Raw genomic sequence first — 22235 nt, forward strand, 5'->3', positions numbered from 1 at the left:
TCTGACATGGGCTGAAGTTTGAGGAGCCCTGGCCTCGAGGTGGAGTCCCTGGGTGCTACAAACTGTTAATGTGCTCGGCTGCTAACCAAAAGGCTGGAAGTTTGAGTCCGCCCAGAGGCACCTTAGAAGAAAGGCCTGGTGATCTACTTCTGAAAAATCAACCACCGAAAACCCTATGGAGTGCAGTTCTATCTGACACACGTGGGGTTGCACTTTGATTCAAGGGCAATTGGTTTGGTTTGCCCTAGCAGGAAGCGAGAAGCCCTGCTGGCACAATGGTTAAGCGCTTGGCTGCTAACCCAAAGGTGGGCAGTTTGGACCCATCAGTGGCTCTGCGGGAGAAAAGACCTGGCGATCTGCTTCGGTAAATTGTAGCCCTATCAGTCAGAATCGACTCAACAACAACAGGAAGAAGGAGCCTCTCCCAGAGGCCTCTGTCTTCAGGGAAGTCTGCTCTTTATGCTCCTTAAGAGAGGAGCATTACCATCTGGCTGTTGTGGGTGAGTGCTCTGTTCCCAGGTCCCATGGGTAGCGCCTGTCCACTGGCCTGGCTTCCCCCTGTATGCGTATTTGCAGCACTCATGGTAGTTCTGGGTCTGCTTCCATCAAGCCTGCCAAATGTGTCCTGTAAAAGAGGGGGATCCTCAGGTTCAAGGGATTGCTTTGTTTTCCATTTTAGGAAACATATAGCTTTCTCCAGCCTATCTCAGTGAGAACTGTTGCCCTCCGGCCTTGAGCTCTGGTGCCACCTCTGCCACCTCCTCGGCTGGCCCACAGCAGCCCCTGGCTTTACTGGATTTTCAATAGATGTTTCTGTTCACATGTGGTCCTAGGAAGTCAATCCATAAAAAACAAAAAACTGAAAAAAGCAAACCAGGCTCATTGCAGATGACACCAAAATGGAACGGAAAGATAAATGCAGCAATTTCTGTATCCCACAGCCCTCCGCTCCCCAAGCCCTCCATCACCCACACCAAGCCCTCCTGCCCCAGCCAGCCAAAGTTCTGGCTGTCTTGCTGATTTGCAATTCTCTGCATGACTCTGCCTCTTGGGTTTGTTTAATTAGAAATAGGCTGGGAAGTGCTTCCTATGCACCGGCATGTTGCATTTGCAATTTTAATTGCTTATCAGAGAAGGAGAAGGGGTGACAACGTTTGGTGATGGAAATTTCCACTCTCTCTGCATCTCTGCTTTTTTCTCCCACCGCTCTCCTGGCCTCTTGCGCTCTCTTCCTCCCTCCCTCCCGGTCCTGGCCACTGGCAGCCTGTCCTGTTTCATCCCTCATGCCCTAGCTCTCCTGCTCAGCCACAGGGACCCTGAGGGCCAGGAGCAGGCCCAGAGGCAGCTGGCCCGCCAGAACTCAAAACTAAAAGGAAAAACTGTTCCCTCTCTTGCCATTTCCCCCATCTCCTCTCCTCCCTCTCATCCCATCCCACCCCTCCCCCTGCCACTCTCTGGGTTTTGAAGGGATTCCAGAGGATTCTCTAGCTAGACTCAATTTTTTAAAGATTATTCTCTTTTCATTTCTTCCTCCCCCTACTACTGTTATTATTATTATTTATTTTTTACAAAACAGGAGAAAAGAGAGAATTGGGTTGGGGGAGGTGACACATTTCTCCACAAAGGTACAAAATTGCCTGTAGAAAGTCAACCTCCGTGTGCCAAGCCTGGGCATTCTTCTCCCCAGATGTCCTTCAGAGCCAGCTGGGGATGACTTCCATTTTGAGAGCGGTCCCCCAAATGGGAAGAAGAGGCCTCCTTCAGACCTTGCCCAGGTGGGAGCGAGCAAGTGAGGGAGACTGTACAGAGAAGGGGAGGGGCACCTCCTGTGTGTCAAGGGCCTGGGACACAGGTGGAGACATCCAAGCTGAGGCCAGGAGCCTCTGGGCACATAGATAATGAGGAGGCAGGAGGCTCCCCAGAGTCCTTCCTGTTCCTCAGAAGGCAGCAGAGAAGCCCCCAGAAAGTAAGGGCAGGCCTGCTTTCCTGGTTCAGCTGCCAGGCCCCAAGCACGTGGTCTGTGTCTCTCTCCTGATGGGGCATCTGGCCCAGATTGCTTTTCTTTTGGTAAAAAGTAGTTCTAGTCCTTTCTCTACTGCTGAGAACAGGCTGAGCTTCAGGAATTTTCACACAATGGTGCCAACAGTGTCTCCCCTTCTGAGGATCTCCACAGCTTCCTCCCCGGATTCCAGGGCAAGACAAGGGGTGCAGACACAACCCGGACAGAGGGGCTGCTCCAGCCCCAGAAAGCCCAGGCTGGAAGGAGAGGCTGCCCATCCACCCCCTGCCTGGGTGGGCCCGTGCCAAGGTGGGCCACCAGCCCGGCTGCCAGCAGGAAGATGGCAAGAGCCAGGATGGCTATGAGCCCAGGCCGGTCCCCTAAGGCTCTGTGGCAAGGAGTGGCCTCCTTAGTCCTGGCCCATACACAGGCCAACTGGGTGCGGGCATCAGCAAAGGCCACTTGCAGGCAGGCCCAGTACTCTGTGGCCTGAAGGAGGCGGGTGATGTTGTAGCTGTGGGTGCCCCGGGGCAAGCGGGCCAGAGCAGTGGCTCCCTGGCCCCGGAGACTAGAGGCGCTGGACCAAGTGAGGTTGGTGGAGACTGCATTAGGTGGTGGGACCCAGGAGAGCAGGATGTGATAAGGGTGGGTCTCCTGCACCTGGAGCTCCAGCTCCCATCCCTCATCCCTGCCTGGCTGGAGGGGAGCACGTCCAACAACCACGCTGACTGTTTTAGTATCAGCTCCCACCAGGTTCTCAGCCACACAAGTGTACAGCCCTGCCTCTTCCGCCGTCACCCTCCGCAGCTCCAGGGTCCCCTCAGGATACACCCGGTACCTCCTGCCTGCATGGGCAGCCGTCAGTCGAACCCCGGCTGGAGTGACCCAGTAGATCTCGGGCTCTGGTTCAGCCAGCGCTCGGCAGTGCAGTGCCAGGCTCTCTCCACTGGCCACCTGGAGGCTGGGGGGGAAGCTGCGCGGGGAGATGAGGGGCAGGCAGTGGTCCGTCATCTCCCGGAAGGGCACCTCGCGGACTGGGCGGCGCTGGAGGTCTGGGGGCTCAGCACACAGTGTGGACTGCGGCTCGATGAAGCGGACCCGGGTGCCCGTGGCATTGGCCCAACGGATGACGCAGTCACAGCGGATGGGGTTGCCGTGGAGACCCACCTCCTGCAGGTTGGGCAGGGACTCCACTGTCTGCTGGTGCAAGGCACTGAGAGCATTGTTGTTGAGCATGAGGGTCTCCATCTGGGGCAGGTGGTGGAAGGCGCGGGGGTGGATAAAGGACAGCCGGGGGTTGTTGGTGATGTCCAGCTTGGTCAGCTCGGGCAGGTTAACCAGGGCAAACTTGTCGATGGAAACCAGCTCCTCCATGTTGTTCAGCCCCAACTCCTTGAGGTGCAGCATGTTGGCAAAGTCCCCGGGCCCCACACGCTGCAGTGGGTTCTTGTTCAGGTCCAGGAACTTGAGGCCGGGCACCTGCTCCAGTGCCCGCCTGGGCACACGGGCCAGCTGGTTGTCGTAGAAGGAGAGGCTCTCCAGGCTCTGCAGCCCCTCCAGGGCATAGTCAGAGATCTCTCTCAGGTTCATGCCTGCTAGCACCAGGCTGCGCAGGCTGGCCAGGGGCCGGAAGTTCATGTCCAGGATGGCGTCCACCTTGTTGCCACCGATCATGAGGATCTCCAGGTTGGGCAGCATCTCGAACCAGCGGCTGTCGATGGTCCTCAGCAGGTTGGAGTTGAGGTGCAGCCGCAGAAGGTTGCTGAGGCCGGCAAAGGCCCTGGGGGCGATGCGGTAGAGCTGGTTGTGGTTGAGATAGAGCTCCTGTAGGCTGCTCAGCCCTGCAAAGCTGTGGTCCTCCAGCCGGCTCAGCTGGTTCTCCTCCAGGTGCAGGCTCAGCAGCTGGGGCAGGGCCAGGAAATCACAGTCGCGGGCATCTGAAAAGCTGTTCTGGGACAGGTCCAGCTCGGTCAGGTTGGCCAGGTAGCTGAGCTCACTCTGGTCCACACGGACGATGCTGTTGCTCTGCAGGAGCAGGGTCTGTGTGCCTGCAGGCAGCGCCGGGGGCACGGTTGTCAGGAACAGGTCGTTACAGTCCACGGTGGTGGCCTCCCGGTAGGACGAGCGGGGTGTGTACCAGGGCCGGATCTGGCAGGCACACTGAGGGGGGCAGGGCACACGCCAGGGGACCACAGGCACAGCAGCAGTAGCGCCAGCCACCCACGCTAGCAAGAGGGGTGCCACGTGGATCCTCATGGTGGAGCTGAAGGACAGGGGACCATCCACGGAAGAGTCTGGAGTCCTGCTTGTAGCGTTTTGCAGGCTGAGGGTCAGCAGCCCTGCCAGGGCCTGGGGAACAACCTTCCCAGGGCGGTCATTCTATGTGGGGGTGGGTGAGCATTGCTTCTTGCCTTCTCGGGCGTGGCTCCTCATCCTTGTCCAATGGGCGGGCCTGCTCACTTATCACCATGCCCCATCAGAGGTAGCCCTGGAAGAAGAGGAGGCGGAGTTAAGGAGGTGGTAGAGAAGCAGAATCTATACCTTCTCTGGGGCCTCCCCTATTTGACTCAAGAGACGAAAGGAGCTGGGAGAGGGGAAGGGCAGGGCCTGGGTCAGGGCTCTTGGGGTCTGTCCTATGGTCCTGGAGGCCTTAATGTCCTTTTCTATGATCTGGTGGGGAGGAAGTGACCGTAGGTCTTCAGGGAAGGAGGGAGAGATTAAGCTTTTGAAGCTCCCAGGATAACTGGGAGGAAGGGTGTGTGTGTTTGGGAGGGAAGCAGAGAGGGTGCGATGGGGTCACTGTCAGCTTCAGGGCCTTTCTTCTGCATCCCGAGAGATGTGGAGTAGATTCTCCAGCCCTTCGCCCCACTCTTCTCTCTCCCTCCCTAGCTCGCTAGCCAGCTGCCTTCAAGTAGATTCCCCTGGTTCACTGGGTAAACAGACCAGCACCCGAATCTTGGCTCTACCACTTACTACCAGAGAGAAGTTGGGAAAAGTTGCTTAACTTCCCTAAGCATCAATCTCCTACAGAAAGCTTCTCCAAAGCCTCCTCCATCCCTGGCTGGCTGAGGGGTCAGCTTCATGTTCCTATAGTGTCCCACACTTCTTTCTGTCACAGCCCTGACCATGTCACATGGAAAAGGTCTCCCCAACTTGCTTATAGTTTTACACGTAGCACAGAGCACATTACCTGGCTGAGCAGGTGCCAGCGAGTATTTATAGTATAAATCACTCTCTGGCCCCAGGGTCCCTTCCTCCTGGAGGCTGATGTCCCCTGGAATTTAGAATCCAAGCTACTGCTATTTCCGCCCTCCCAGGTATGGGTAACCAATCCGGGTTCTTGCTCAGATCCCAGGGTTAGGCTGTATTGCCTGGAAACAAAGGAGGCCCGACTCTGTGTCCTCTTCCCCAGCCTGGTTTGACTAAGAGGAGTGGTGGTCTGATTCTGGGTGGCTCTCCAGATGCAGGTGTCACTGAAGCACGCACTCAATTATTAAGCACCCACCATTTGCCAGGACCCTTCAAAGACTCTGAATGTCTTATTTCACTTAACCCTGATAACAGGTCTATGAGATAAGCATTAATACTCCCAGTTTTGAGGACATTGGTGGTTAACGGTAGAATCCTCACCTTTCATGCGGGAGACCTGGGTTCGAATCCCGGCCAATGCATCTCACGCGCAGCCACCACCCATCTGCCAGTGGAGGAGTGTATGCTGCAGTGATGCTGAACGGGTTTCAGCAGAGCTTTTAGACTAAGATGGACTAGGATGAAAGGCCTGACAGTCTACTTCTGAAAATCAACCTATGAAAGCCCTGTGGATCACAACGGTCCAACCCAGAACTGATCATGGCGATGGTGCAAAACCGGGCCGTGTTTCGTTCCATTGTGCACAGAGTCGCCATGAGTTGGGGGTCCACTCAACGGCAGCTAACAATAACAAACCCCTGGATGGCTTAAGTCACATAGCTGGTAAGCGGCAGGAAACGGGAATCAGCCCAAGTCCAGACTGTCCTGTCTCCACCATGTTTCTGCCCCCAAGTCTGGCCTGAGCCCGCCCTGGTCCCCTGGAGGGTCTGTGGTGCACTGGCTGCTGCCAAGCAGGTTGGGTGCCATTCTTGTCCCCTGGGGTGATGACTCCTTATCAGGGAACTGTGGGAAGCTCAGAGGTATGTCTCCTACCATCATCCAGGCTGGTAACCTCTGAGCTGGGCCTTTGTCTGGCCAGAGGGGCTCTTTTCCTACCGTACTCCCTCCCAAGATGCTGGGGCTGGAGGTGGGGAGCAGCTGGAGGCATGGAGCCCTGCCCTGAGCAGGAGAGCATTATGCCTGTTCACATTTGACTTCTTCCCACCTTCTCCTGCAGCTATTTCTGAAGGTGGGAAAACAACCGTGACTTAAAATGAACAGAGGTTTTGCGTGGGATGCTGTGTGCACTGACACGGAAAACTCAGGGCAAACAAACACACGTGCACACACACGCATGCATGCCTGCATACATGTAAAGGGTGTGGGGGAGCTGGCCGGCCCAGCCAGAGATGGGCAGTCAGGAAGGTGCAAAGGAGGGAGGACTTGGTCTCAAAGATCTCTTCTTGTTCTGGAATTCCAGGGTGTTCTGCCTGGGTGGAGAGGAGGCAGGGGAAGCTGAGTTCCCAGGAGGGACTGTCATGGAACTGGATCTAAGGCCAGTGGTCCTGCCACACTTATGTACAAGGCTCCTGACTGCTGCCTAGACCTGGGGAGAGAGCAGAATATGGATCAGCACCCAAAATCTTGGCTTTACCACTCAGTATCAGAGAAAAGTTGAGAAAAGTTGCTTAACTTCTCTGAGTGTCAGTGTCGGTGTGTATAAAGTAAGGTTGTCATTAGCTGAGTATGTTGCATACAGAAGGAGCTTAATAAAGAACAGCTCCAGTTATCTCTTGGGGTTGGGAGGCTCTCCAGCTCTAGGACTTCTTGTGGGAAAACCGAAGCTGGATGCTAGCACTCAACAAGCCTCTATCAAGCTTACCCGACCATGGGCACAGCATTGGGTCAAGGTGGGGTGGGAAATTGTGAACAAAAACAGGTAACGTGGTCACACCTTTTAAGAGTGTCACTATGGCTGGGGTTGTTATCGGGCGCCGCTGAGTTGATTTTTGACTCAGAACGACCCCATGTGACTTAGTAGAACTGCCCCCATAGGGTTTTCTAGGTTGTAATCTTTATGGGAGCAGATTGCCAGGTCTTTCTCCGGTGGAGCTGCTGGATGGGGTTGAACTGCCAGCCCTTCAGTTAGCAGCCAAGTGCTTAACCATTGTGCCACCAGGGCTCGTCTAAGTTGAAGGCAGGACCAAAAATGCCAAACGATTAGGAGAGCCCAGGGCAGCTCAAAGCAGAGAGGGGCGAGCTCCTCAAGCGGCAGGGGATGAGGGTGAGGGCCGGCGTAGGGCAAGGAGTCATCACCCCGGGGCCCCAAACAGCTCCCTGGCCTTTAGATCTGACCTGAACCCCACACTTCTGTCTTCCTCCAAAACTTCCGTTCCGTGTGCTGAGTCAGGCATTCGTCTGCACCGAGGGCATCAAAGAACCATCTAAAATGCACCCCAGGAAGCACACTCCTTCTAGCCTCCTGTGGCTGGGCTGGGTGGACGAGGCCGGGCTCACTCCTCGGCCAGCAGTCCAGGGCTGGGTTAGCCTGCAGAGAGAGGCAGCAGCTTGGTGACTCATGTTCACACTGCAGCTCTGATCCCGAGGCTTCACAAAGGCCCAGGCAAGTCCCCCCACCCTCGCTGCTGAGCATGCAGCTCCTTCTGGGGTGGAACTTGGAGCTGCCCACTCACTTGCCATCACCATTTAAGGCTGTCTTGCACATGGCCCACTCATGGGGGCCGATTAGCAATTTCTGCTGCAGAGATGCAGAGAAAGCTAACTGTGTTTTACCCATAATCTCCCGGGGTGATCAAGACTTCAGCCTATTGAGTGTACCTTTTCCTGAACTAAATTTCAAGCTTCTTGTGACAGGGGCTATGCCTTACATGTTTTTTGTAGCCCTTACAGCACCAAGTGTAGTACTGAGCTAGCTGAAATGCTGGAGGTTCAAGTTCACCCCAAGGTGCCTCAGAAGAAAGGCCTGGTGAGCTACTTCCCAAAAATTAGCCATTAGAAACCCAGCAGAGCACAGCTCTACTCTCACACACCTGGGGTCGCCATCAGCAGCAGTAACTGGACAGCGGCTGGTTTTTACAGGAAATGAAAACAGTAAAATGTGTACCGCATGTGTACATTGTATATAAGCAGAAAAGGAATTATGTATTCTCGTATTTCAGGGGAGGCAACTGAGGCTCAGAGAGGTTAAATGACTTGTCATAGGTTGCACAGCTTCTGAGTGGCAGGGCCAGGATTCAAACCCAGGTCTTTGACTCCAAAACCTGCCCTACCAGCTCAGCCAACACTTGCTACCTGTTGGGTCAATGGCGGCTTTACATGAGCAGAGCAGAGCAGAGCAGAGCAGAGCAGAGCAGAGCAGAGCAGAGCAGAGCAGAGCAGAGGGCTAGCCCAGAATGCCTGCCTCGGTCAAATCTCTCCAGAGCTCGATCTGGGTCCTCAGCTCCTCTCGCCCACCATCTGCTGCGCCCCTCAGACAGTTCCAGGAACCCTGGCTAGAGTGTCCCCGCTTGGGATCACCAGCACACTGAGCACCCCACAGACGTTGTTCCTGCATGAGCGTGGCTGGGCCTGGAGCCCCAGGTACAAACACAGCCAGCAGGCAGCACCCAACTCTCAGCCTGCCTCCTGATGGCGGGAAGGGGCTGCTGTCGGTGCAGAACGCTGGCCGGCCCTGGGCCCACAGCCAGGGAAACGGTGCCCATTCTGTGGGCAAGCTTTTCTCTTGGAAGTAGTCTGACTTACTTCCTCCAGGCAGCCTCTCTGGATTTAGTGGAAAGTTTGGAAGCAATTCCCTGTGCCCTTATTAAACCAAGACCCCTAGCAACACTCTAAATGCAGAGTTTTGGAGAAGCTGTTGTCAGGAGCTGGAGCTGCTTTCTCTCTGCCCTCCTTCTCCAGCCCCGACCCCCACCCCCAGCATAGTCTCTGTATTACTGCTCCTCTAAGCGGTTAGTGGATCCAGTCTCCCCTCCCTTCTCTTTCCTCCCCTCCCTGGTGGCCTCCTCCCCTCCCTGACGGCCTCCACCCAGCCCCCAGGAGCCAGGGGTCCGGGGGAGGAGCAGCGGGCAGTGATCGATTGCCTGGCCTTCCCCCTGAGCTGCGGAGACAGATGGGCAGCATAATCGAGTGTAGCGCTGATAAACTCCTGCCTCCTTACTAGCAGATAAGCTCTAGGTGGGAGGGAGCAGAGGGGGCAGACTAGGGGGGCAGAGGGAAGCCCAGCCTTCCACCTGCGCAGCACTCTGCGGCCCTGCCAGCTGGGCCCCAGCTCCTCCTGGGAGGTGAGTGTGTCCCTCACTCCCGTTTAATCACACACAACCAGAGTCACAGAGCTGGAGGAGACCTTAGAGTTTATCTAGCCTTCCAGAGTCTGAATTCCATACATACTTTACATGCAGGAGGAATGGTGGAATGGCAGGAGCCCTGGGTTTGCGCTCCGAGTTTGAGCCTGGCTCTGCCAGTGGCTGTGTGACCTTGGGGAATGTACTTAACCTTCTGAACCTCAAAAGCTTTAGCTGGGACCGAGGAAACCAGTTGCTTGCTCAGGAGTCATTTCTGACTCAGGGCAGCTCCATGTTTTCAGAGAAGAACTGCACTCCATAGGGTTTTCAATGGCTGATTTTTTGGGAAGTAAATCACCAGGCCTTTCTCCCAAGGCACCTTTGGGCAGACTCGAACCTCCAGCCTTTTGGTTAGCAGTTGAGTGTTAACTGTTTCCACCACCCAGGGACTGCTTAGCTGGGACATGGGGATAATAACACATTCCTCAGGGAATTGCTGTCAGGAGCGTGGGGTGTAAGGCTTATCCGGTTCCTGTTGGTCTCCCTCATTTCCCTCCCATTCATCTCACTACCTTCCTCTCATCTCTCACCTTTGGTAATAAACTTCAAAAATATCACTGAGGTATGACATACATACAGTAGGGTCCATAGAGGGCATTAATCCCAAGTCTACAGCTCCATGAATTTCTATGTATGTATACGCCAGGGCAACTACCACCCAGGCCAGGATGTAAGTATTTCCAGCACCCCAGAAAGCGACTGTGGACCCCTTTCCAGTCAATATCCAACCCCCACCCAGAGTTAACCACTATCCTGATTTCTCTCACCTTCAATCAGTTTCTCTCATCATTTAAACCCCAAATTCCTTCTCCTTTTTATCCCTTTTCCATCCCACCTTGGGGCCCGGATCTTTGGAAGTTGTTGATTCTGGCATTAAGGGACTCCAGAACCTCAGACTTTAGAGGGTTTTAAACCCACTTAATTCATCCTCCTCCTTCAAAATGGGCTGTAGCTTCTCAGGCCTCACTCATTATCTGTGATCTCTGGGAAAGTAGACGGGCTCCTCTCTCTTGTTCCAGAATCCCCAAATTTAGAAAGTGCTCTCAGGTCATGCTTTAGCTGCCCTCCCCCCCCTACCCCGCCTCCAAATCCTTATTCCAGGTGGAATGGAATGCTGGTTGTGACCCACTTTACATTGTTTTTGTGACCCACTCATGGATTACGATTCAGTTAAAAAAAAAACATTACAGTGGAACACCCCCCACCCCTACTACTGAACCACCATGCAGCCCAACAGGAAAGCTTTCACACTGTGCTAGGCTCTAGGGATCCACCACCTGTCTGTCAGTTTGTCATACTGTGATGGCTTGCTATGATGCTGGAACTTACGTGATGCTTGGAGGCAGGAAGAGGGCTGGGATGACCTCCAGGCCCCTCGCACCACTCGCAGCCCTGTGACTCTCATCCAGCCCTCTTCCCCAATGTCCCCCCGGTCTTGGCCAGATTCTGGAGCAGCCCTGATGCTCTCTTCCACTGCCAGGACCCTTAGTCACCTAGTTCCAGGCACTAGGCAAGAGGACTCGTCAGGAGAATGGCTGGGAAGGAGGAGCCCAGGCCAGACTCTCACTGCCCCCTGGACCACCCTTCAGACTCGCTGGTCCCAAATGCAACATTTTCTCCCACCAAACCGGTTCCTCCTTCTTTATTTCCCATCTTGCTGGGCTAGCACTGCCACCCACCCAGTCTCCAAGGCGGGAAATTGAGGCCATCTTGATCTGTGCCTCTCCTACATCGCACGCTCCACAGCTCTCACATTTACTTCCTCTCTTGGCTGCCATTGGTCTTTCTCCTCCATCCCTGTGTGGTCCTCTTCCTTCCCCTTTTATTGCTCTCATTCCCAGGCACTCCAAGTTCCCACTAAGCCAGACCTGCTATTTCCAAACACACCACGTGCCCTTCCACGCCATGCAGGTAGCACACAGAGTCCCTTCTGTATGACTGCAGAGCACCAAAAAGCCTCTCACTCCGCCTGCAATACCCTTTCCCAGCTCCTCCAACTATCAAACCCCTCTTCAGGCACAAACCCAAAACCCGACGCTGTCGAGTCAATTCTGACTCCTAGTGACCCTATAGGACAGAGCAGAACTGCCCCAGAGGGTTTCCAAAGAGTGACTGGTGGATTTGAACTGCTGACCTTTTGGTTAGCAGCTGAGCATTTTAACCACTGTGCCACCAAGGTTCCTCAGCCATAAGAACCCCATTCCAAATGCCACCTCTTCTACGAAGCTTTCCCTAAGCCCCTCAGGGAAGGGTGGTTACTCCCACCACTGTCTCCCACCAGTTCTCAACAGATCTCAACTGTAGCACCTTCCTCATTGTTTGGTAAGTATTGTTATGCTATGTGTCTGTCTTCCTAACTAGACTCAGCCCCTCGAGGAAGGGGCGGTGTATTATTGACTTTTATAGCTCCAGAGCCTGTGTTAACGTACAATAAAATGAAACACTGCCTGATCCTGGAGGGTCTTCATGGTCATGGTACGCTCGTGTTCACTGTTGCGGCCACTGTGTATTTTGAGTGCCTTCCAACCCAGGGGGCTCATCTTCCAGCACGATATTGGACAATATAGTGTTGTGCTCCACAGGGTTTTCATTGGCTAATTTTCAGAAGTAGATCCCCAGGCCTTTCTTTCTAGCCTGTCTTAGTCTTCAAGCTCTGCTGAAACCTGTCCACCGTCGTTGACCCTGCAAGCCACCACAGTATGACAGACTGACAGAGGGGTGGTGGATCCCTAGAGCCGAGCACAGTGTGAAAACTTTCCTGTTGGGGTGCAGAGTGGTTCAGGAGTAGGGGTGGGGGACGTTCCACTGTAATGTTTAACTGTGAATTGCAACCTATGAGTAGGTTATGAAAACAACATAAAGTGGGTCAATATCAGCATTCTAAAAAAAATGAAATAGAAAACATCAGAGTGCATTGTATGTCGTTAGACTGAGCATTGTTTTCAGAAGTATTTTTCTGCGTTTTATACACACCCACATCCACATACTAGTGTATAGGGACACAATACGAAATGCATTTTTTTTTTTTTTTTTTTTGCCATGGCTTGTAGCCATAAAAACTTGTAGCCAAAAGCTCTGTCGGAAAGGTGAGTGCCTTGGACTTCAGCTAATGACATTGGGAAGATGACGTCAAAGCAAATTTCAGAGGAAAGAGGTGACATTCCTGACAGCCTTTTCTTTGCCAGGATTTCTATTTGCTTCCCACTTTATATACCTCATTCAGTCCTCCCAACAACCCTGCAGAATGAGAAACCTGAAGCTCAGTGAAGGTAAGGGACAGACCAAGGTCGAATAGCCAGTGAGTGGAAGAACCAGGATTTGATACCAGATGTGTTCACCTGCCAGTCCTTGCTTTTTATGATGCTGGTGTCAAATGTGGTGCCCTGCTGAGGCACTGGTTAAGAGCTCGGATATTAACCAAAAGTCAGCAGTTCGAATCTACCAGCTGCTCCTTGGAAGCTCTGTGGGCAGTTCTACCCTGTCTCATAGAGTCACTATAAGTCGGAATCAACTTGATGGCAAGGGTCTTCTTCCCAGGGAATTGGGTGGAGGTGCTGGGCAGACCCTGCAGCATTATTTTAAGGCTGCCTCCTGCGGCCAAGGTGCCAGGACCTCCTTTCAGATGCGGTGAATCCTCGGGGGCTAGGCTTAAGGGCAGAGGGAAGGAGAAGGAAGCCATAAGAGATGCAAGAAATGCTTTCTCGTCCCCGCCTTTGCACAAAGAGGGTCCCTTCCTGTGTCTCTGGGGTATTCCTCCCCGTCTCTGACTCTCAGTTCACGTCACATCTCTATGAAGTCTTCCCTGACCACCAACTCCTTTCCCCCAATTAATCATTCCCTTGCTGCCTCCTGGGTCCTCTAAGGAACCACATCCATTATGGTGCTCTTCTCTCCTAGACTGTGAGCTGTTTGAGGGCTTCGCGGCCCCAGAACTGAGAGAGAAGGAGGCAGACACAGGGATTTCAGTATTGTTTGGGGGTGAGTAGGGGCTTAGATGGGAAGGTTTGTGGTGCAGAAGGAGGGACCCTCAGGGCATGTAGAGATGTGGACGTGGGGAGAGGGTAGGGGAGGAGGCTGGGGCCTGGGCGGCTGAGGAGAAAGGGAGGCAGAGAGAATGGGGTGCAGGCCAGGCACGCAAGGAAAATGGCCAAACCTCTTCTAAAGGAAAAGGAAAACGAAATCAGAATGAAAATTGATGAGGCGGAGAGAAAGGGAGACTCGTTTCATCAGCAGGTTTGCCGGATGAAGCTCAGAGATAAATCACGCGGCGGAAGGAGCCTGGTTTCGCGCGGGGGTGCGTGCTGCCTTCTCCCTCTGTCAGCTGTCTCAGGCGGGCCGCGAGATAAATGGCTGCAGCTGAGGCCCTGGTGGTGGTTCCCCCCCCGCCCCCCATTTTATCTGCAGTGAGAACAGCCTCACAGCCTCCTCCAGGCCTGTGGCAGCCATTCCTCACCTGCACCTCCTACCATCAGCCCTCTCTCCCCAGAGCCCTCCCCACCTCCAGGCCAGGCCTGTGGAGAGCACCTCTCATGAGCTCTAGCCTACCTTCTCCACCCCTCAGCCAGCTTCTCCGGGGAAGGAGACATCAAGGCTGGGAACTGTGGTAGGACACAGAGCAGGGCAGGGCTGGGTTCTGATCCTGGCTTTGGGACAGACCTTACTTCTCTGGGCCTTGGTTTCCTCATCTGTAAAGTGAGGAGGCTGAGCTAGAGCAATGGTTCTCAGGGTGGTCCCTGGACCAGCGGCATTAGCATCGCCTGGTAACGTTGGAAATGCAGATCCTTGGGCCCATCTCAGAACTTCAAGACCAGAAACTCTGGGGGCAAGACCCAGTAATCTGTGTGTCAACAAGCTCTGCAGGTGCCTCTGACCCACGTGCAGGTTTGAGAACCACTGCGCTAGATAATCTTTAAAGTCCCCTCCAGCTGAGATTAGAATTCTCTAAACCAAGAACAGTGCCCCTAGAAATGCTCAATTAAAACTATATGTAGTTTCTTGTGCTTACCTTAGGTGTCCCTGGGTGGTGCACATGGTTAAGCAGTGTGCTACTAACTGAAAGGTTGGTGGTTCGAATACACCCAGAGGTACCTTGGAAGAAATGCCTAGTGATCTACTTCTGAAAAACCAGCCATGAAAACCCTATGTAGCGCAGTTCTACTCTGATACACGTGGGGTCGGTCGCCATGGAGTCAACTCGATGGCGACTGGTTTATGGTTACCCTAACAATTCCAGACCCCTATCTACTCCCTCACCTTCTCTGCCCCAACCTGGAGGAAGCTCTTTACTCAACATGCATTAATAGCACTCCGACTGTATACGAGGCACTGTGTGGGGCCAGGAGTAAAAGTCACGGGAGGGCAGGTGGCTGGGCAGTCACAGGTAAAAGTAACCCTCTACTACAGTATAATAAAAGTTGCTACAGAGGATTTGCCAAGGGTAAGGGGGGCACAACCTAGCACAGAGAACATGATTCTGCCCCATGTGAGAGAGACTTAGCACAAGATCCACAGAGGAAATGGTGATGGTTGCGAAACTCGGTAAACTGGCTAAAAATCATTGGATCAGACATTTACAATGGGTGAATGTTACAGTGTCCAAATTATTCTTCAATACCGTTTTTTTTTTTTTTTTTTAAAAATTCACGAGGGAAGTGTTGCCTGAATCAGTTGGCCGGTAGATGCCCAGATGGTGGAAGGCATTCTGCACGTTTAAGGGACACTGGAAAAACGGTCCTTGGATGAGAAAGTATGGAGTGAATTCCAAGGAGTGGTTCTCCTGAGCTATGGAGAGGGTGGGTGACGAGGAGAGAAGGCCCGAGCCAGAACAGTCTGGAGGCGATGCTGCAGTCAGAGGGCAACCAGAGGGCGCATAAGGCAGTGACCGCTCTGCCCCGGAGGCCAGCTGTCAAGAGCTGTAATCTGTTAGGACTGGATGCACCTTGCGGCTTAAACACGGAGAGCAATGGGACCATCTATCGCCACCACCAGCTGCTGTGGAGCCAACTCCGACTCACGGGGATCCCATCTGTGTCGGAGTAGAACTGTGCTCTAGAGGGTTTCAGTGGCTGAGTTTTTGGAAGTAGATCACCAGGCCTTTCTTCTGAGGTGCCTCTGGGTGGACTTGAACCTCCAACCTTCTGGTTAGCAGCTGAGCACATTAAGCATTTGCACCACTCAGCAATGGTAATCACGGTAGCCACTGATTGAGCAGGATCATGAGTCAGGCCTTGGGCTACATGACTGACTGATGTGAGTGGTCGCATTTAACTCTCCCAGTAAAGCTATGATACTGGAATTCTTAACTCCATTTCACAGATGTGAGGTTAGGTATCTTACTCAAGAACTTTCAGACTCAAACTTGGTTCTGGCTGGCACTACAGCCTGTGCTCTAAACCCCCACCCCACCTTCCTCCAGCCTCCACTCTCCAGCTCTCCTCATCCTCCGCCCTGGGATGGAATGGGGAGGCTGCCAGCGGACTCCTTTGTCAAGCTCCCTTGGGTCTGGGCTAACCCCAATGAAAGAAACTGGCCCCTGGCCTAAGCTGAGAGCCCTTTGTCAAAGGAAAGTCCTTTCCCATCAGGCAGAGGCCCCCTCTCCTCCAAGCCCATCCAGCCTCCCCAGCCCAGCTCCACCGCTGGAGGACTGGCGGCTCCCAGGGCCCAGGAGATGGTAACTCTTCCCTCTGTGATCAATAACAGGCATAATTCAGTGACTGCAGCCAGTACAAAGGAGTGCAGGTTAAATCAATATTTAGAAGCTTCAAAATTAAACTAATTAAGAGCAAACCTTAATGATTTTTACTGTCTGGAAATAAAAAAGACAAAAAGCCCACCTATATTTGATGAGTCTAAAAAAAAAAATATAGCTTGTAATAATTTCGGAAGAGCAAAAAAGGAAAAGTGCTCCCAGCTGGCCCCAATATCTGCAGTGCAAGACAGGGAGGCCCTTGGCCTTGGGGGTGGGAAACTGGGAGGGGAAAATGGATGCAGTGGAGCATAATATATTATGGAAGGCTGGTCCCTGTTGTTGTTAGTTGCTGTTGCGTCTATTCTGACTCACGGCGACCCCATGTGTGCAGAGCAGAACTGCTCCATAGGGTTTTCAAGGCTGTGATCTTTCAGATGGGGACCAACAGGCCTTTCTTCCGAGGCACTTCTGGGTGCATTAGAACTGCCAACCTTTTGTCTAGTGCTCGAGTGCCTAACTGTTTGTGCCCCCCAGGGACTCCTCTAGTCCCTGCTCTGACACTTAGGAACTGTGCAAGCTTGGGCAAGATGCTTAACCTCTGAAGCCTCAGTTTTCTTCCCTGAAAAATAAGGGTAAGACAAGCGCCTTCTGCTTTTTTACAGAGCTGTGGTGAGCATGACATATGCACTATGAGCTGTAAATGCTACATAAATTTCAGCTAGCCTTGTTGTTCGGGGAAAGAATCTGGGAAGGGACTCAGAAGCCATCTGTCAGATGGGCAGGTAGGTCCTTACCTGCCCACTGGGCTGTCCTAAAGACCCAATCAGACCACAGGTTTGAGATCATTTTGTCTCACTAGAGATACATACATGAAGGATTTTTTTTTTTATGGTTATCAGTGGAGGATTTTATTTGTCGCCCTAGTTTCCTCATCTGTAAAATGAAAGGGTTAGGTGATGTGATTTGAAACGTATTTTTTAGCACTATCCTCCAGGTTCATCTTATAAGAGAAAAAGTAGTTTGTTCCTGTACCAACCTCTGCTGAGAATTTGCATTTCTAACTGGTTCCCAGGTGATGACATGCTTTTGGGTAGGGACCTATTCTGAGAACCACTGGTAGAGCAGTGGTTTTCAAAATTTATTGTTCATAAGAGTCACCTGGGGATCTTGTTAAACTGTAGATTCTGATTTAGTATATTGGGGTGGAAATGGAGCCCTGGTGGCGCTGTGTAAGGCGTTCGGCTGCTAACCAAAAGGTTGGCAGTTCGAATCCACCAGCCCCTACTTGGAAACCCTATGGGGCAGTTCTACTCTGTCCTACGGGACCGCTATGAGTCAGAATCCACCTGGTTTAGAGTGGAAATGCAAATTCTCAGCAGGGGTCTGAATCGTAATGAACCAGTATGAAGCTCTGGTTATGGCAGCTGTATATAACTGGGTCTCATCCTTAAACCTCTCTCTGAAGCCCAGTACAATTCAGAGGGCTGCCAGTTAAGCACCTTGAAGAGATCAGGAGTGCTCTGGGGCTTTGCTCCCCTCTGCCCCTACTGGCTGGGGCTAAGGGGGCGCCCAGAGCAGTTTTCCCCTGCCTTCCCTTGAGCTTACCAGGCATGAAGGCAACAGGAAACCATGCACACAGCAAATAAAATATCGACCATGAGATGGCTGGCATCCCAAGTGCAGCTGGCTTCCAGGACTGTTCATCTTAAGTAAACGCAACCCACTAATGACCCACTGGTACCTATTACTGGAGCTCTGTCTCGTTGCACTGCAGTGGAGCAGGGCAGCTGTACACAGAGCTCCTGCTGCTCTATGGAGCCTCCTCAGGGGCACCAGGCAGGGAGAAGGTTCTCATGTGGCCTCTCAGAAACTCAGAAAGAGCTGCATCCCACGGCAGTGGGGTTCCCAATTGGGGACCAAACTTCCTGCCCTGTGACAACTGACATTCTTCCCAGGTGGGTGTCAATGTGGCTGATGAACACCTGTTTCTACATCACTCTCACAGGGAAGGGCAACCTCAGCAGCATCGGCACGATCGCCACCACCATCTTGTCTCCCATCACTGATAGTTACCATCATTGCTACAGATATCAGAGGCCCTGGGTGGTGCAAAGGGTTAAGGCACTTGGCTATTAACAGGAAGGTTGGAGGTTCGAGTCCACCCAGAGGCACCTCCAAAGAAAGGCCTGGCAATATACTTCAGGAAAATCAGCCATTGAAAACTCTGTGGAGCACAGTTCTACTCTGACACACATGGGGTTGCCATGAGTTGGAACTGACTCAACAGCAATTTGTTCTATCAATATCACCAGCCGCATGGATGGCACATTCATTGCCCTGAGCTGTGATCACCATTATCCCCCTCTGGTGATGACCATCACCACACATTACTTTGAACACCCTTCTGGCAGCAGCATTGTCTTCTGCACAATCCTGGTTATCATAAGAACTCTGACCATCATTAAAAACGTAAATGGCCTCATTGCTCTGACAGGTGCAGAATCTGGAACTGAAAAGGATTCTGCCACTGGGTGAGACACAGGAGCAGATGAGACCCTTATACTGGTAACATGATAGCAAATAGGTGCACATAGACACAGAGGACCACACTAAAAGAACTATGAGCAGGTTAAGAACTATATGGGATCAGGGTGACAGCAGCAACTTGAAAGATTAGACAGGAACCTTAGGGAGCAGTGAGCTTATGTTAATGCGGTGGTGGGGGGACAACTCAGAAAGGGAGAGTGAGGATGGCTACAAAACTCGAAGAATGCAATCAACGTCACTGAATTGTCCATGTAGAAATGGTTGAATTGGTGTATGTTTTGCTGTATTCTCAACAACAAAATAAATGAAAAAAAGAAAAAAGGTATGAACACTGGAGAAAAAAAAAAAAACTCTGAGCAGGGACAGGAGGAGCACTGGAGGAGGATGAGTGGCATTGGTGGGAGGGTGACTAGGAGACTCCTAGGTGTGGGCGAGAGCTCTCTGCACTCTGCTTGGGTGAAACACATGGCAATCATTTGCCTCCCATTTTCTCTGTGATGTTTGAAATCATATGGGGGCATCTTTTAAAGTATACTGATGCCTTGGTCTCATTCTAGACCACTTAAATTAATTTCTGAGAAGTAGGATTCAAGCATGGTATTAAAAAAAAAAAACAACGGAAATGCTCCAAGATTTTTTTGTATGTAAATTTTGCATCAAAAGAAAAAACCTGTAAACAAAAATTGAACTCCATATTTAGGGAGAAACATACTGATGTCTGCAATTTACTTTGAAGTGCACCAAAAATAAGATGGATGCAAAGCCCAACACCCATTCTTTTTTTTTTTAATAATTTTTATTGAGCTTTAAGTGAACGTTTACAGATCAAGTCAGTCTGTCACATATAAGCTTATATACACCTCACTCCGTACTCCCACTCACTGTCCCCCTAATGAGTCAGCCCTTCTAGTCTCTCCTTTCGTGACAATTTTGCCAGTTTCTAACCCTCTCTACCCTCCTATCGCCCCTCCAGACAGGAGATGCCAACACAGTTTCAAGTGTCCACCTGGTACAAGTAGCTCACTCTTCATCAGCTTCTCTCTCCTACCCATTGTCCAGTCCCTTCCATGTCTGATGAGTTGTCTTCGGGAATGGTTCCTGTCCTGGGCCAACAGAAGGTTTGGGGACCATGACCGCCGGGATTCCTCTAGTCTCAGTCAGACCATTAAGTCTGGTCTTTTTATGAGAATTTGGGGTCTGCATCCCTCTGCTCTCCTGCCCCCTCAGGGGTTCTCTGCTGTGCTCCCTGTCAGGGCAGTCATTGGTTGTGGCCGGGCACCAACTAGTTCTTCTGGTCTCAGGATGATGTAGGTCTCTGGTTCATGTGGCTCTTTCTGTCTCTTGGGCTCATACTTATCATGTGACCTTGGTGTTCTTCATTCTCCTTTGATCCAGGTGGGTTGAGACCCATTGATGCATCTTAGATGGCCGCTTGTTAGCATTTAAGACCCCAGATGCCACATTTCAAAGTGGAATGCAGAATGTTTTCATAATAGAATTATTTTGCCAATTGACTTAGAAGTTTCCTTAAGCCATAGTCCCCAAACCCCCGCTCTTGCTCCACTGACCTTTGAAGCATTCAGTTTATCCCGGAAACTTCTTTGCTTTTGGTCCAGTCCAGTGGAGCTGACCTTCCGTGTATTGAGTATTGTCCTTCCCTTCACCTAAAGTAGTTCTTATCTACTAACTAATCAGTAAATAACCCTCTCCCCCCTTCCCTCCCTCCCCCCCACCTTGTAACCACAAAAGTATGTGTTCTGCTCAGTTCATACTATTTCTCAAGATCTTATAATAGTGGTCTTATACAATATTTGTCCTTTTGCCTCTGACAAATTTTGCTCAGCATAATGCCTTCCAGGTTTCTCCATGTTATGAAATGTTTCACAGATTTGTCACTGTTCTTTATCGATGCGTAGTATTCCATTGTGTGAATATACCACAATTTATTGAACCATTCATCCGTTGATGGACACCTTGGTTGCTTCCAGCTTTTTGCTATTGTAAACAGAGCTGCAATAAACATGGGCGTGCATATATCTGTTCATGAGAAGGCTCTTATTTCTCTAGGGTATATTCCGAGGAGTGGGATTTCTGGGTTGTATGGTAGTTCTATTTCTAACTTTTTAAGAAAACGCCAGATAGATTTCCAAAGTGGTTGTACCATTTTACATTCCCACCAGCAATGTATTGGAGTTCCAATCTCTCCGCAGCCTCTCCAACATTTATTATTTTGTGTTTTTTGGAGTAATGCCAGCCTTGTTGGAGTGAGATGGAATCTCATTGTAGTTTTAATTTGTAGTTCTCTAATGGCTAATGATCGAGAGCATTTTCTCATGTATCTGTTAGCTGCCTGAATATCTTCTTTAGTGAAGTGAGTGTTCATATCCTTTGCCCACTTCTTGATTGGGTTGTTTGTCTTTTTGTGGTTGAGTTTTAACAGAATGATATAGATTTTAGAGATCAGGCGCTGGTCGGAGATGTCATAGCTGAAAATACTTTCCTAATCTGTAGGTGGTCTTTTTACTCTTTTGGTGAAGTCTTTAGATGAGCATAGGTGTTTGATTTTTAGGAGCTCCCAGTTATCTGGTTTCTCTTCGTCATTTTTGGTAATGTTTTGTATTCTGTTTATGCCTTGTATTAGGGCTCCTAACGTTGTCCCTATTTTTTCTTCCATGATCTTTATCGTTTTAGTCTTTATGTTTAGGTTTTTGATCCACTTGGAGTTAGTTTTTGTGCATGGTGTGAGGTATGGGTCCTATTTCATTTTTTTGCAAATGGATATCCAGTTATGCCAGCACCGTTTGTTAAAAAGACTATCTTTTCCCCAATTAACTGACACTGGGCCTTTGTCAAATATCAGCTGCTCATATGTGGATGGATTTACATCTGGGTTCTCAATTCTGTTCCATTGGTCTATGTGCCTGTTGTTGTACCAGTACCAGGCTGTTTTCACTACTGTGGCTGTATAATAGGTTCTAAAATCCGGTAGAGTGAGGCCTCCCACTTTCTTCTTCTTTTTCAGTAATGCTTTACTTATCCGAGGCTTCTTCCCCTTCCATATGAAGTTGGTGATTTGTTTCTCCAACACATTAAAAAATGTCATTGGAATTTGGATCAGAAGTGCATTGTATGTATAGATGACTTTTGGTAGAATAGACATTTTTACTATGTTAAGTCTTCCTATCCATGAGCAAGGCAACACCCATTCTTGATAAAAACTCTCAGCAAAATAGGAATAGAGGGAAATTCCTTGACATAATAAAGGGCATTTATACAAAGCCAACAGGCAACATCATTCTAAATGGAGAGAGATTGAAAGCATTCCCCTTGAAAACAGGAACCGGGCAAGGATGCCCTTTATCATTGCTCTTATTCAACATTGTGCTGGAGGTCCTAGCCAGAGCAACAAGCAAGAAAAAGAAATAAAGTGCATCCAAATGGTAAAGAAGAAGTAAAAGTATCCCTAGTCACAGATGATAAGATCTTATACACAGAAAACCTCAAAGAATCC

At 51.0% G+C, this 22235-nt stretch overlaps 1 protein-coding gene across 2 annotated transcripts in view; it reads right to left on the reverse strand.

Annotated features, from left to right (window-relative positions):
* Nucleotides 1-1549: 1549 nt before the first annotated feature.
* LRRN2 (leucine rich repeat neuronal 2) overlaps nt 1550-22235 on the reverse strand; it is an 88542-nt gene continuing 67856 nt past the window's right edge. Inside the window, exons 1-2 of one of the 2 annotated variants that reach the window (XM_049858261.1) lie at nt 7484-7532; nt 1550-4487 (exon numbers count right to left, since the gene is read on the reverse strand). In XM_049858261.1, coding sequence (XP_049714218.1) covers nt 2117-4255 — 2139 coding nt within the window. In that variant the 5' untranslated portion in view covers nt 4256-4487; nt 7484-7532 and the 3' untranslated portion in view covers nt 1550-2116. Of the gene's footprint in view, nt 4488-7483; nt 7533-22235 lie in introns of those variants that run through there. The other variant, XM_049858260.1, reaches the window with a different exon arrangement.

Source organism: Elephas maximus, chromosome 18 (assembly GCF_024166365.1).
Source record: "Elephas maximus indicus isolate mEleMax1 chromosome 18, mEleMax1 primary haplotype, whole genome shotgun sequence".
NCBI lineage: Eukaryota > Metazoa > Chordata > Mammalia > Proboscidea > Elephantidae > Elephas > Elephas maximus.